Here is a 12,393-nt window from a genome sequence, read left to right on the forward strand (position 1 = left end):
CTAGCTGTTGAAACGTGTTGTGCTCGGGGCATCCGTATGGGTTTGTACATGTGACAGCCTATTCATCTGTGTTCAAACGCCAGCACGCTGCAGTGTTTTTCACCTCCAGAGGGACCGCGCTGATTCAGTCTTTCGTGTTGTTTACGTACACTGTGATCAGTCGGCAAAGTGACTCCTCCACGACTGCTGAAATGAGCGCAGTAAACACCCGCCAAAACACTTCAGCCTGTTCTAGAAATTCCACAGTGCAGTGTTACAGCCGCCTGACTTCTGCTTCCTGAATCTAAAACGCTGCAAACCCCCCTCCCTCTGTACCCTTGATCACATGTTACAGTCACCTGACCAGAAATAGGTGGGATCGACGAGAGCACATGCCGTATCCAGATGGTGTGCTCTAGACAGCTGCTATTTCCAGTGTAACATATATTCTAGCCTATCAGACTATGTGCTCGGTCTCTTATCTGTGGAACAATCTGCGGCTGAGATCTGACCTCCAGGCTCCCTGTTCACCGCTTCTCCCTTCTTACCTTGAGTGAGTCAAAGCAAGCGATGACCCGTCCGTTGTCCACCTGACAGCTCTTGGCCGGGTGGGCGAACTTGCACTCCTGGTCCGAGCGTGAGCACGTGCCCCTCTGGAACTCCCGACACACCTCGAGCGTCAGCCACTTTGTGTCGCGGATGTGTGCCATGTTCATCGCCATGGCAACACGCCGGCAATAAGTTATTCCGAGCCGAAAATCTGTTCGAGCGTGAATAAAAGTACCTCTAGTGTTTTTTTAATCCACAGCTATAAGGTCTTTTTTTGTTTATTTGCGGTGAAAGTCTGTGACGTTGAAATGAAACTTTCAAAAAGGAAGTCACTATTGATTGAAAAGGGCTCCTTTTTCCAGAGTGAAATGTTGCAGGACAAATGTTATTGGAGATCTTTCCCACGATCAATCAACCACAGCGGGCGTGTTTGTATCCAGGAGTGCCGATGCCGCTCGTGGGCCTGACTTTTGCCTGCAGAGCGAACTCACCTAAAACATTCACAAGCCGACGAGGCACACCCGAGAGCCCTCTGGTTCGGTGCGGTGGAGCAGGCAACGAAGGTGATAGTCTGGGTGTAGCCTGCTACAGGAAGGTCACGGACGCTGAGGACCGAGCGGAGGCTTAGAGGGTTGAAGGCGGAGGTTAAAAGGCAAGGTGGGTGAGATGCTGCGCGGGCCTGGTGGTGTGTCGGGGCTGCTGTGGTAAGGCTGGTCAGCTGGTGAGCGGAGGCTGGAGCCCCTGCTGCGAGGAGTGGATGGTGATGGTGGAGGATGGACGAGCAGGTCGGAGCGTAGGCTGCGAGGTGGGTACTCGTGTTACCGTGGCAGCAAGCGAGCGAGGCGGCGGGGTGGGGGGGGGGGGGGAGGGTGGAGCTTCAGCTGTAGAAGCAGGTCGAAGCTGCAGCAGACATCAGGGAAGGCACTTCCTCTGGGGGGAGAGAGAGAGAGAGAAAGAAAGAGAGAGAGAGGAGGGAGAGAAAGATTAGGGTTGATGATACGCATCCAAAGAAAGCATTCAGGTTTATTACTCGTTCCTTTATCTTTCAGAGGAGCTTCTGACCTGCAGCATTGTTTTTTGCCGCAAAAATGTCAGTAATGCAGGGGTGTCAGCTAAAACAAATACAACTTTCACCCGCCCTGCGCTCTGAACACACATGCTGCTCACACACACTCATCACGCCACGCCACGCCACACACACACACACACACACACACACACAGACATGCACAAAGCAGCCATTCACAACTTTCCACCTCTTCTGGTCAACGCAGGAAAATCCGATCAAATCCCGTATCACTTACAGTCGAGTACAGCAAAGCCGGCCATTGCAAATGTGCTCGGAGGTAAAAGAAAAGGAGGAGAGTGAAAGCGGAGGGGAAGTCGAGGCAGGGCAGGAGGGAGAAGAGGTTAGTCATTTCCCTTCTTGCAAAGCGGTGTGAGAGTGAGGACCAATGAGAGTTTGCAGAGTTGCAGCAACATTCTGGGCCGAGCGCCAGGTGAGAACAGGGGGAGGAGCCAAGAGGAGGCTGACCTGCCTGCTGCTAGAGAGAGAGAGAGAGAGAGAGAGAGAGAGAGAGAGAGAGAGAGAGAGAGAGAGAGAGAGAGAGAGAGATAGACTGAACTAATCATTTTACTCACTATTTCTGACTACCTGATTTCTCGCGAAAAAATGACACATTTCTTTCAACTTTCATGAAAGATCCCAGATAACATTATTGTCCATAAACTCATTTCAATATGTGTAATTCACTCTTAAACCAAACTTCGATCCTCAAATGCAGAAGAGAGTGCTTTTTTACTTGTTTATATACACTTTTGGCCGTGCTTTCTATTTGTGGTGAATCCATTGTGCGGGGGTTTGCTCGGGGAATTTGAATGACTGGGCTCCCGTGGGCCCGGTCGGCTCTTATCTCACAGGCGGGGTAACTCACCACACCCTGTGTAGAGAAATCGCTGTTCCCAGAACAGCATGTGCACCTTCAGCAATGCTCTGAAGCGCTTCTAGCTTTACGACACTGCAACGCTGCAACACACTATATCAGAGCCCTGCAGCAGTGCAGCCCGGGTCATGATGAGCCAGCAACGTGGATATATGTTACAGAGTGAAGGGGAGGTATCACCTTGGGTGACCCCTACAATAGCAAAAGTAGCATTGCTGCTACGAGTGACCTATGGTGTGCACGCATAACCATAACGCACAAAAACACATCTTCCATATCATTCACTTTAGAGGGTAGACAATAATAATATGACAAAGTGTGGCTGGATTGAACTTTGTGTTTTGAAATTAAATTCCATAATTTTATCTTCATTGCTGTGAAAATGCTGAGTCAGCCAAGTCTAATCTCTCCGTGTAACCCAGCATGCCCTCAGATAATATCATATGGTGTTGACGTTACGCGTGTTTATTGCTACAGCTCAGTCCGATAGGGCAGTTTTACTACCCAAATACACTTTGTATTAAGTTGAGTTCGGGTGAGCAAGGATCATCTCTGAGCTCATCAGACTGAACTCAAGCCACAGCTGGATGAGAGAGATATCTGTCATACAATGTCTTAAATTGGAGGTGCCACGGGGCTGTCTTCAATCAAATGAGAGAATGTGAGGAATTGATGCCAGAAAACGCCCCCCCCCCCCCCCCCCCCCCCCCCCTGCCCCGCGCTCTGTCTGCCTGCCTTAATCTGTTTCTATGGTTTCTATTAGAGTCAGATGAGCACATATCTGTGAGAGACAGACAATGTGGTATAAGACAGTGCCAGAGCGATAATGAGCGCTCATTATGATCTATCATGCCTGGACATGGGTGTCCTTCCCCTATCGATTTCTTCATCTCCACGGTCTTCCTTGTCAGCGTGCCACTCCCTCTATCTAATTCCACTTAACCGTTGGTGCTCTTTGCGCTCGCTGCATCCATTTCCAATAGATGACTTATTAATACCATCTACTTATCTTCTCTAACGACAGAATTTAGACGGCTTTAACCAGTGGATCCTTCTCTGCTTTGGTCGTCTTGTTTTTTTTCCCCCACCCTCCCCCAACTCCATGCATGCCTCTCTGCCCCTCAATGTGACTGTCTGGCCTGCGTTCTCTTCCAGCATCCGCAGCAGCACTCCCTCAGACTCCAAGGTCTCGCATGCATGGTGCAAGGTCGACCACACTGGATAGGGAAGATGGCGAGAGAGAGTGAGAGAGAGAGAGAGAGAGAGAGAGAGAGAGAGAGAGAGAGAGAGAGAGAGAGAGCGTATACTTCCTGTCGACCTTTAGGACACGTGGCAGAAACATTACAAGGCTGCAAGAAGAGGAAGTGTGTGTTTTCAATATCAGCAGATCACCATCACCATCAGCTCACGGCCATGTGACACCACCTCATGCCTAAATGGCACAAACAGTTACTGACATGAAAAGCAAGCCTGCCCGTCATTCACTTTCTCTTGGTTATGAGTCACAAAAACAAAATCTGTGGCCAACGAGTGAAAGATGTGAATACACGCTTAACTTCCACTGAAAGCGCAAACTATGCACAACTGCCACGGATTTGGACGGTGGACTATGATGGATGACGCACAGACATTAGATTGTTTTCTTGAACACACGAGTTTCGTTATCAAGGCATGTCTGAACCGATTGAAAAAGCTCGAGCTTGTTTCTAACCCGGTCTGGTCTTGAAGTTGTGACTAAATTCTAGAGAATGGTTCAGTTATGGTGAGACTTCCTGAAAAATGGCGAGAGTGGCGCCTTATTAGTCAAGTTTAGCACATCCTCACACCACAGGTCACGAGTAACTGGAGGCTAACTCGTAATCGCATACGAAACAACAAGTTAACGGATGCGGTACGAGTAGAGATTAGGCTGAAATGCTACTTGTTATATCTGATATGGCAACCTAACTAACAAACCGCAGCTTCTGGCGCCCGAGCTCCAGTTTTTCCACTTCGACTGCAGAGAAAGGGCCGTCCGTCTCTTTTTGGCTTGCTGCTGTTCGGTGAAAGGAGTGCTTTCAGCATATTGACAGAGGTGGAGTCAGGGTGACAGTGTGCTGAGACAGGTCATCTCGGTGGAGGACGCTGGAGGAAACGCAACACCCCAGGCCTCAGCTCCTGCCGCTCCATGTATCTCAGAATACAGCTCGTCAATACTGTCCTCACTGACCTTTACATACACTCAGATACACACGAGCACATACATGGACACATGAGCGTGTTCTTCTTCATGAGCGTGTTAACTGCATTTCTTTTGGTGATGCCACCTTTCATGTTGGATGAGAGGTCTGCATACAATAAGTAAAAAGGGCAACAGCACACTGCTTGCATTAAAAATAAATGATTAATGCACAATTTATCCACACTTAAGTTTTGGATAAGTATGCTAACTTGAGTACCACCATTGTCGGTATTGTTATTGACCTACTTGTCGCCATGAGTATCAAGTAGTCGTCTCCTCTCGACTATTAGTTTAACGGACTTATATTTTTAAATAACGTGGTTCTGAAAGTGAGTCTTAGGCGAAGGAACGCGCAACAAACAATGCCTATTGATTCCTCTGAGAGCAAACCTCCGAGAGACAATTAGATCTCTTGTTTAGCATACATGGACGGAGCTATTCACGCACACACACACACACACACACACACACACACACACACACACAAAAGACACAAATGCTAACCTATACAAACACACGACCCTCTATGTGTCCTGACAGAGAGTATTCTTAAGCTGTGGTGAATATCTGACTGTGTGTGCAACACTGCATCTTTGTGTGTGTGTGTGTGTGTGTGTGTGTGTAAGGATGTCGTAAAGTCAATGAGGATAATGGCTGGCCTTACGGTTTAATGAGTGTCTCATTGGCTCACATTTATGTTGTCTGTGTCAATGTGCTGGGACAAAGTGGAGGCTAGTTTCCACATACATAGACAGGTTACACATTTTCGGAAAAACCTGAATAAATGAGAAACAGAGCAAAAGCCAGGGATGAATGGTTTGATGAGTGCAGATCTGTCTATCTATACAGAATACATCTGTATCATTTTGATTTTCCTGGAGGACAGGCCATGCTAATGTACAGCTGGCTTGTGTTGGGACCTGCTTCTAATGTGCCGATGGCAAACAGACCCAGAGCGGTCACAATGATAGAGACAGAGGCTATAGGCAGCGAGGTATAGGGACTGTGAGTGAGGGAATGTGACTATTGGGGCAGGGAGTGTGTTGTTAAATGTTACAGCCGTCCGTCTCTGCTTCAGAGATGGAGCGGTTTAAGATGTCAAGGCTGTAAGCAGGAGCTCATGCAACAAGGACAGGCTGGTGTTGACATGTGTACATCTGGACAGAAGCAAAACCAAATAAGCAGACACTTATTACTGACTCCACGGACGTGCTGCTCGCCCTGCTTGTTATCCCTGCTGTGTGGTTTCAGGTGGACACTGGCTTTGTTCCTCTATACTGCAGTATCTGACAAACAATTATTACTGAAACAAGTAGAAATAGGTGAACGTCGCGGCAAGTTAATGACTTGTCGTGTTGCTGACATCGGTCGAAGTCAATTAACTTGAGCTTAGCTTGGAATTACGCTAAGTGGAAAGTGTCTCACTCAGCCAGAGCCGTGTAAAACTGCTGCTCAGAGGGGGGTTGAAATGTGGTCATAACACGGTAGGAACATACAGACGAGCTCTCGTGTAATAAAGGCTTAACCTGTCAGCGCAGACACAGCCATGCACATAATCCTGTCTGTAGGGCAGATCCTAGGTCAGGGGCAACACATGTGAAATGCGGAGCCATTTGCACCGGAGTTCACACACACACACACACATCAATACACAGAGAGAGCAACATCATCTTTGGCATTATTAGCCATAATATTGGCATTGACAACAAGCAGCACGTTCCTCAAGCTTCTGCTAGTCAGAAATTGATAGTCTACCAACATCAGAGCTATCACGGGGACTTTACAAATTCTCAACAATGCAATCTGCCGCACATCTGTCTGTGTTGCGCATGCTTGCATGTGTGTACATACTTGTGTGTGTGTGTGTGTGTGTGTGTGTGTGTGTGTGTGTGCTACTGTCTGAGCCACCCTGAATCCTCCTAAGTCACAACAACAACATTCCTCATCATTGCCCCAACCGCGGCCACACCACCAGGAGGAAACCCGGAGAGGCGAGGGGGAGGAGGGCAGAGGTGGTGAGGAGAGGGACAAAGAAAGAGGGGAGAGAAGGAAGGCTAAAGTTTAAAGCTCTGAAGATCCTCTGGCTTTCGCATACCAGATGGACCCGAGCAGAATCATGCCTTGCTGTTACTCAGACAGTCTTTTGGACTCTCCGACAGAATGAATGCAACAAAACGTTGAAAGGACTGCATCGGACAAATAGTCGGATATTATCGCACATAAGAAAACCCCATTAATCTTAGACACACTAAACTTAACTCAGTAAAGAAAGAAAAACATCACACGTTATCTCCCAAAGCCTTAATAAAGTACAAGACTACTTACTTCCACTCCAGTTAACAAATCGGACAGTAAAATCCCTTTATTTACTGGGTCTCCTTCACCCTGTCTCTCTCGTTCTTCCCCCTTTTTCTTTCTGTCTTCAACTTTCTTCCTCTCTCTCAGTTACTCCCCCCTCTGTCAGACGCATGAAAACACTCACTTAGTCACACACACACACACACACACACACAAACTAAAGTACACACTCCCACAGACAGAGTCACCCTCTCACACACTCTCGCCTCCCGCGACCCGGAATGCCTGGCAAGATCCGACTGTACTGAAATACTGCGCTCACCATATAAGGTAGCAGCAGCCTCACATGTCACACGTAATTTACATGCAGCGGGGCGGGAGTTTGCCTTGCACGGCGCGCACACACACACACACACACACACACGCAAAACCATGCTTCCCCCCTTTTACACTGACGCAGCAAGGGAGGGAAGAGTGATCCAAGAGAATCACATTCTACCATCCTCCTTGTTAACCGAGCCCTGCAGGATAACTCCTAACATGTCCAACGTTGAGTCAGACGGAGGGAATGAAAGCTGAGTGGGCGATCTATTGATCCTCTTCGCTGCTTCCTGGAACAACTGTGGCCCTCCAAACAAACACACACACACACACACACACACACACACACACACAAACGCATGCGCACGCACACCAGCAAAATTCTCCTGTTAACCAGCGCTACCCTCAGGAAGTAGCTATTGTGTGACAGTCTGCTTTGAGCCAAGAATGTGCCTTACTGTGTGCCTGTGTTTGTACGTGCATGTGTGTGTGTGTGTGCATGTATCTATAAAACAAGCCGTAACAAATCGAGGTTAACCCTGTGGCCCACATACTGAACACACAGACGCACAGCAGACACTAAAGCAAACAATCCCCATATCTCTACCTATGTTCTAATGCACAGGCGCTTACTTTGGGAAGTAAAGACTGCAGCACACACAGGAAAGGAAAGATCTAGATAAACCAATGAGACAAGGAGGAGGGTTATGAACCAAGCTCTTACCTCTCACATTGCTCTCCAGTTTGTGTGTGTGTGTGTGTGTGTGTGTGTTTGCTTCCGCGTGTCGATTGACTCTGTGTTTATGCGTGTGTTCAGACAGGCCGCGACAGCAGACCCCCAGGCACCGGCTGGACCATTCTCAGGCAGGCAGGCAGAGCGCAACAAGGCAGAGCGACTGGCAGAAGACAGGCAAAGCGAGTGAATCGGCAGCGAATGAGTAGAGGAGCTGTGCTGAGCCGAGCACCACAGGGAGAGAGCGAGAGGGAGAGAGAGAGAGAGAGAGAGGAGGAGTGTTTGCCTGTGTGATTTTGTCTGTGTGTGTGTGTGTGTGTACGTTGCAGCATTGGCTGTGTGCGCTAGTGTCTCCCCTCCCCTGCCTCCTGAAGTGGCTGTACTGAGCTGCGCTGAGACGGGCTGGGCTGTGTCTCTACTGACTCACCAGCCTCTGGATCGTCCGTCTGCTGCCCGAGGAAAGTGGTGCTCGCTGGGTGGCAGTAGCAACAGCTGTGGTGGTGGAGGAGGAGGAGGAGGCGGAAGAAGAAGAAGAGGAGGAGGGAGCCCTGACTGCACTGGGCACACACAGATCCTGCAGTCCCCTCTCCCTCCCTCTCTTCCTCGCTGAAGGCTGGCCACGCCCCCCTAAAACAACATCAGGAAGTGCTGGTTCAGTTACAGCAACACTGCCCTTGCTTATCCAGTGAATACTGAGGCAGGAGAGACAGGGGAGAGGGAGGGAGGAAGGAAAATGTTGGGAGAGCGTAGCAAGAATGTAAAGAAAGAGAAAAGAAGGGACATGAGTAACATAATAAACATGGAAGCGAGGAAATGCCATGCAGATTGAGGAAGGGAATCAGACATGAAAGCTGGCATAGTGATGTTAAATACTGCCAAGAGAGGAAATAGTGAGACAGGAACAAAGGATTTAATGAGGTAATGATGAGTAAGGAGAAAAACAGCAGCTCGATAGAATGAATGGATTCATTCGTGTGGAGGAAAGAATTATGGACAGACATTTACAGGGAGTCTGGCTTCTGTCAGGATCCCCTCTCACACACCTATACGCTCAGCCACACACTCCCACAGCTCTTGCCCACACTAAAAAAAAAAACAGGACACACTACGGTAGTAAAGTGGCTGTACATTCAGAATAACACAAAGTGTGAGGATAATCTGGAAATGGCTATTCAATAAGATGCAGCCGGTGCAGTTTGGTTGCAGGTAAGCAAAAAAAAAAAGGCTAAACGAGACCAAATTGAGGCCACTGCTGCTGCCAGCCTTCCTGTATTGCAGTTGACTCGAGGCGTCAGCCACCGAGACCTTTGCATCGATGGCAAAGCCAGAGAGGCTGAAGGAGCCTCCAAGAATTTGATCTGGACCTGATGCTGCAATATCCGGTAGCCATGGAGATAGCGGCCTTGGCGTCTGCAGGAATCTTTACAGATCTCGAGCTGCGCGCTGACGCCAAGTTCTCCGTCTGATTCCGTGTATTGTCCGTGACTCACTTCATTTGACTGTGATGAAGGAGAAACTGCTTTGTGCACAATGCTGCCTCAATCTGAAAAGAAAAGCTTTGAAATGTCTTTTCATTGACAAAGAGAGAACATTCCTCACACTCACACCAGAACCCTGTTTGCTTAATACTGAGAAAAACTAAAAGTTATATCCCCTTGCTTCTCCTGTGTACGAATGTCACGCCTGTCTTCTTGTTGCACCCCTTCCTTCTCTCTCAGTGGTGCACAGCTGTTTAATATAAAGCTGGTGATAAGTTATCTCTAATTTACACAGCGGGTCCTTAAACCCCAGGTGACAATCTGTGGTGGAGCCCCATCAGCTGCCGCGCTAACCCTTTAGCCAATATTCTGGTGCAACGTGTACTCAGAGTGAACATAAAAACACACCGTATACCCCAGGCGGGAGGAAGTCATAGGGTGCCATAGTACTATTTTGCCATTGTTAGCCACAACAGCAAAGTGCATGCCGGCATCTATTTCCAACTGTCACTCGTTAGCGATGGGAGGAGATCTATTTCCCTGCTGGAACACGTACAGTGTGTCTTTTAGATTAGTAGACCAATCGGTCTGACTGCTGATCAATGGAAGCGGCGGGTCACTCCGACCTCCACATGGAGTTCTCCTTGACCCATAATGAAGAAACACGGTGATTGATGTCGTTGTGGCTCAATAGGAGACACGTTAGCAACGCCTCTAAAAGATCTTTCTGCGAAACTCAGACACTGCCGTGGAATTTCCCCTCTGCAAGCTGAGTGTACGCCAGAGCTTCTGCTCCTTTCTGTCTCTGCGTCTCTCTTTTACTGCCCCGATGGTCCATATTTCCTATTCATTGTCATCCTTCGTACACTATGTCCTCTATAAGTCTGTGTTTTCATCACCCTGTCTCACTGAAGTCCACTAAATTTCCCCATAACAACCGCAGCCATTCGTCTATTTGTCACAACCAGCAGAGTTGTCCAGTCAGAGGTATGAACACAAAGCCAGCGTTGCAGTTTCCAGATGGTTTGCTCATCAACTTTTATTCGGCATATAATCGGCTCAGATGTTTGACGGAGGGCTGTTTCTCCTTTTCTAGTTATTTTCTTTTCTTTGAAGTGAAGTCATACGTTTGAGCGTGTGTCTCACAGATAAGAGGATGGTGTGACCGTTGTTCTCTGTAGGAGATTAATGAGGCCGCAGGGCTGTAGAGGTATGAGCAAAGCACAACAGGAATCAACACCCTAGGGTTGAGTCAACTCACATACACAACCAACTGAAAACAGGAAGAGGTGTGTACGTGGTGGAGTTAAAGGGGAATTCCACCGAATTCATACATCAAGATCAGTGAACTAGTCATGGGGGGGCGGGGGGGACGGACGTCTGAGAAAGAAACCCGTATAATCTTATCAATTTGCATTATGGTCATTTATAGATTTTCGGTTGCATCTGTCTTGTGTGCAAATTTTGCAACAAACTTAAGTGAGGCTTTGTATTGCTAAAGAGTAGATTAGAAGAGCAATGTTACGATATTCCACAAACTCCCTCACACTCTTATTCTGCATGGATCACATGAACCCTGAACCAACACAGTCTGGCATGGGTGACCAGATCCTAACTCCTCACCTTCTCCGACCCTTATTTTCTCTCTCCCTCCTCCCTGATGAATGCGACTTTCCACCTTTAAGCCATCGTCTCAGCGCTCTGCTATTTCCCGGCCCTCTGCAAATGTGACTGGCTGGCTGACGCGAACTCTCACTCCGCCGAGGAAATGTCCCAGAGCTTTCCGTGCGCCAAACTCTTGACGGCTCATCTGTCACTAAGGCCGCAAATACACATTACACTCCCATTACAGACCATCACAGCAACAAGTGCAGCAGCACGCGGTCTTGGCGGAAAAAAGGCCCACAGCTAAGGAGCTGCGTTCAACGTCTGCCATTTCCCCCCATAGGTCATGTTCGAGGTAATTTCTACACTTAAAGCAACTTCTGCTCATGTGTTGCTTTAGAATGCGCGGGCAGTATCCCACACAGTCAAAGATGTTAGAAACCTGTACATGAGAATGGTACAACATGTGTGTATGCTCACAATAACTTATTTTCTAGTGAGCACCATGCTGCGTACTTGTGGTTTACTCTTAACTTCCCTCCACTTTGACGCGGTGAGGGGAAGCAGGTGCAGTTCAAGCTGTCGGGTTTGAAACAGAGAGAGGAAATAGCACACTGTCTTGTCCCCATCTGACACCATTGTGAGTATGAGTGTGTGTGTGTGTTCAAGCTTGAAGCTTATCTTGGAGATAAAATGAAAACGAATGGAAACACCCTTTTGCAAAGAGGCTTTCCAATTCAGCTTCAAGCTATTTTTCTGTCTAAATGTAGCCTGCAGATATACTGCCGCGAATATCCAATAAATTCTCCTTACATCCCAAACTTTCTATAAAAAAGAAAAATACTGCAAATGTTGGCTTTCCTAAAACTGACACACTTACGTCTTTGCAGAATATCAGAGAAAATGTAGTTTGTTGAAAAAAAGGGACTCGAAACGAAAAGCCTTATACAACAAATCTATATAAAAAAAATAAAGTAATTTAAAGTTGTCAACAGAAATTGATGCTTACCTGTTTGTCTGTCTATCGCTGACGCGGCACTGGGACAGACCGAGTCACTTCAACACAGGTCACACTAACGCAATGCACCATGGGATGCACTAACATCTTCATGTCTCTGCTCCTCTGCTCCTCTCACTCATACCACTCTCTCCCTCTCGTAATAGCACCTTCTGCTTGGCAACGGCCATACCACAAGTGTGGTCAGGTTTACAACGAACCATCACTGCGCAACATCAAGTCTCCATGACAACCACTCTTATCTCATT

At 47.9% G+C, this 12,393-nt stretch overlaps 1 protein-coding gene across 28 annotated transcripts in view; it reads right to left on the minus strand.

Annotated features, from left to right (window-relative positions):
• LOC142956189 (muscleblind-like protein 1) overlaps positions 1–12,393 on the minus strand; it is a 36,268-nt gene extending 23,875 nt beyond the window's left edge. For 2 of the 28 annotated variants that reach the window (XM_076097602.1, XM_076097587.1), the window contains exons 1-3: positions 12,137–12,384; positions 8,472–8,671; positions 528–1,458 (exon numbers count right to left, since the gene is read on the minus strand). In XM_076097602.1, coding sequence (XP_075953717.1) covers positions 528–701 — 174 coding nt within the window. In that variant the 5' untranslated portion in view covers positions 702–1,458; positions 8,472–8,671; positions 12,137–12,384. Of the gene's footprint in view, positions 1–527; positions 1,459–1,832; positions 2,004–7,017; positions 7,840–8,035; positions 8,294–8,471; positions 8,737–11,145; positions 11,339–12,136 lie in introns of those variants that run through there. The other 26 variants (XM_076097608.1, XM_076097599.1, XM_076097588.1 and 23 more) reach the window with 25 other exon arrangements.

Source organism: Anarhichas minor, unplaced genomic scaffold (assembly GCF_050575085.1).
Source record: "Anarhichas minor isolate MPS153535 unplaced genomic scaffold, ASM5057508v1 ptg000024l, whole genome shotgun sequence".
Taxonomy (NCBI): domain Eukaryota; kingdom Metazoa; phylum Chordata; class Actinopteri; order Perciformes; family Anarhichadidae; genus Anarhichas; species Anarhichas minor.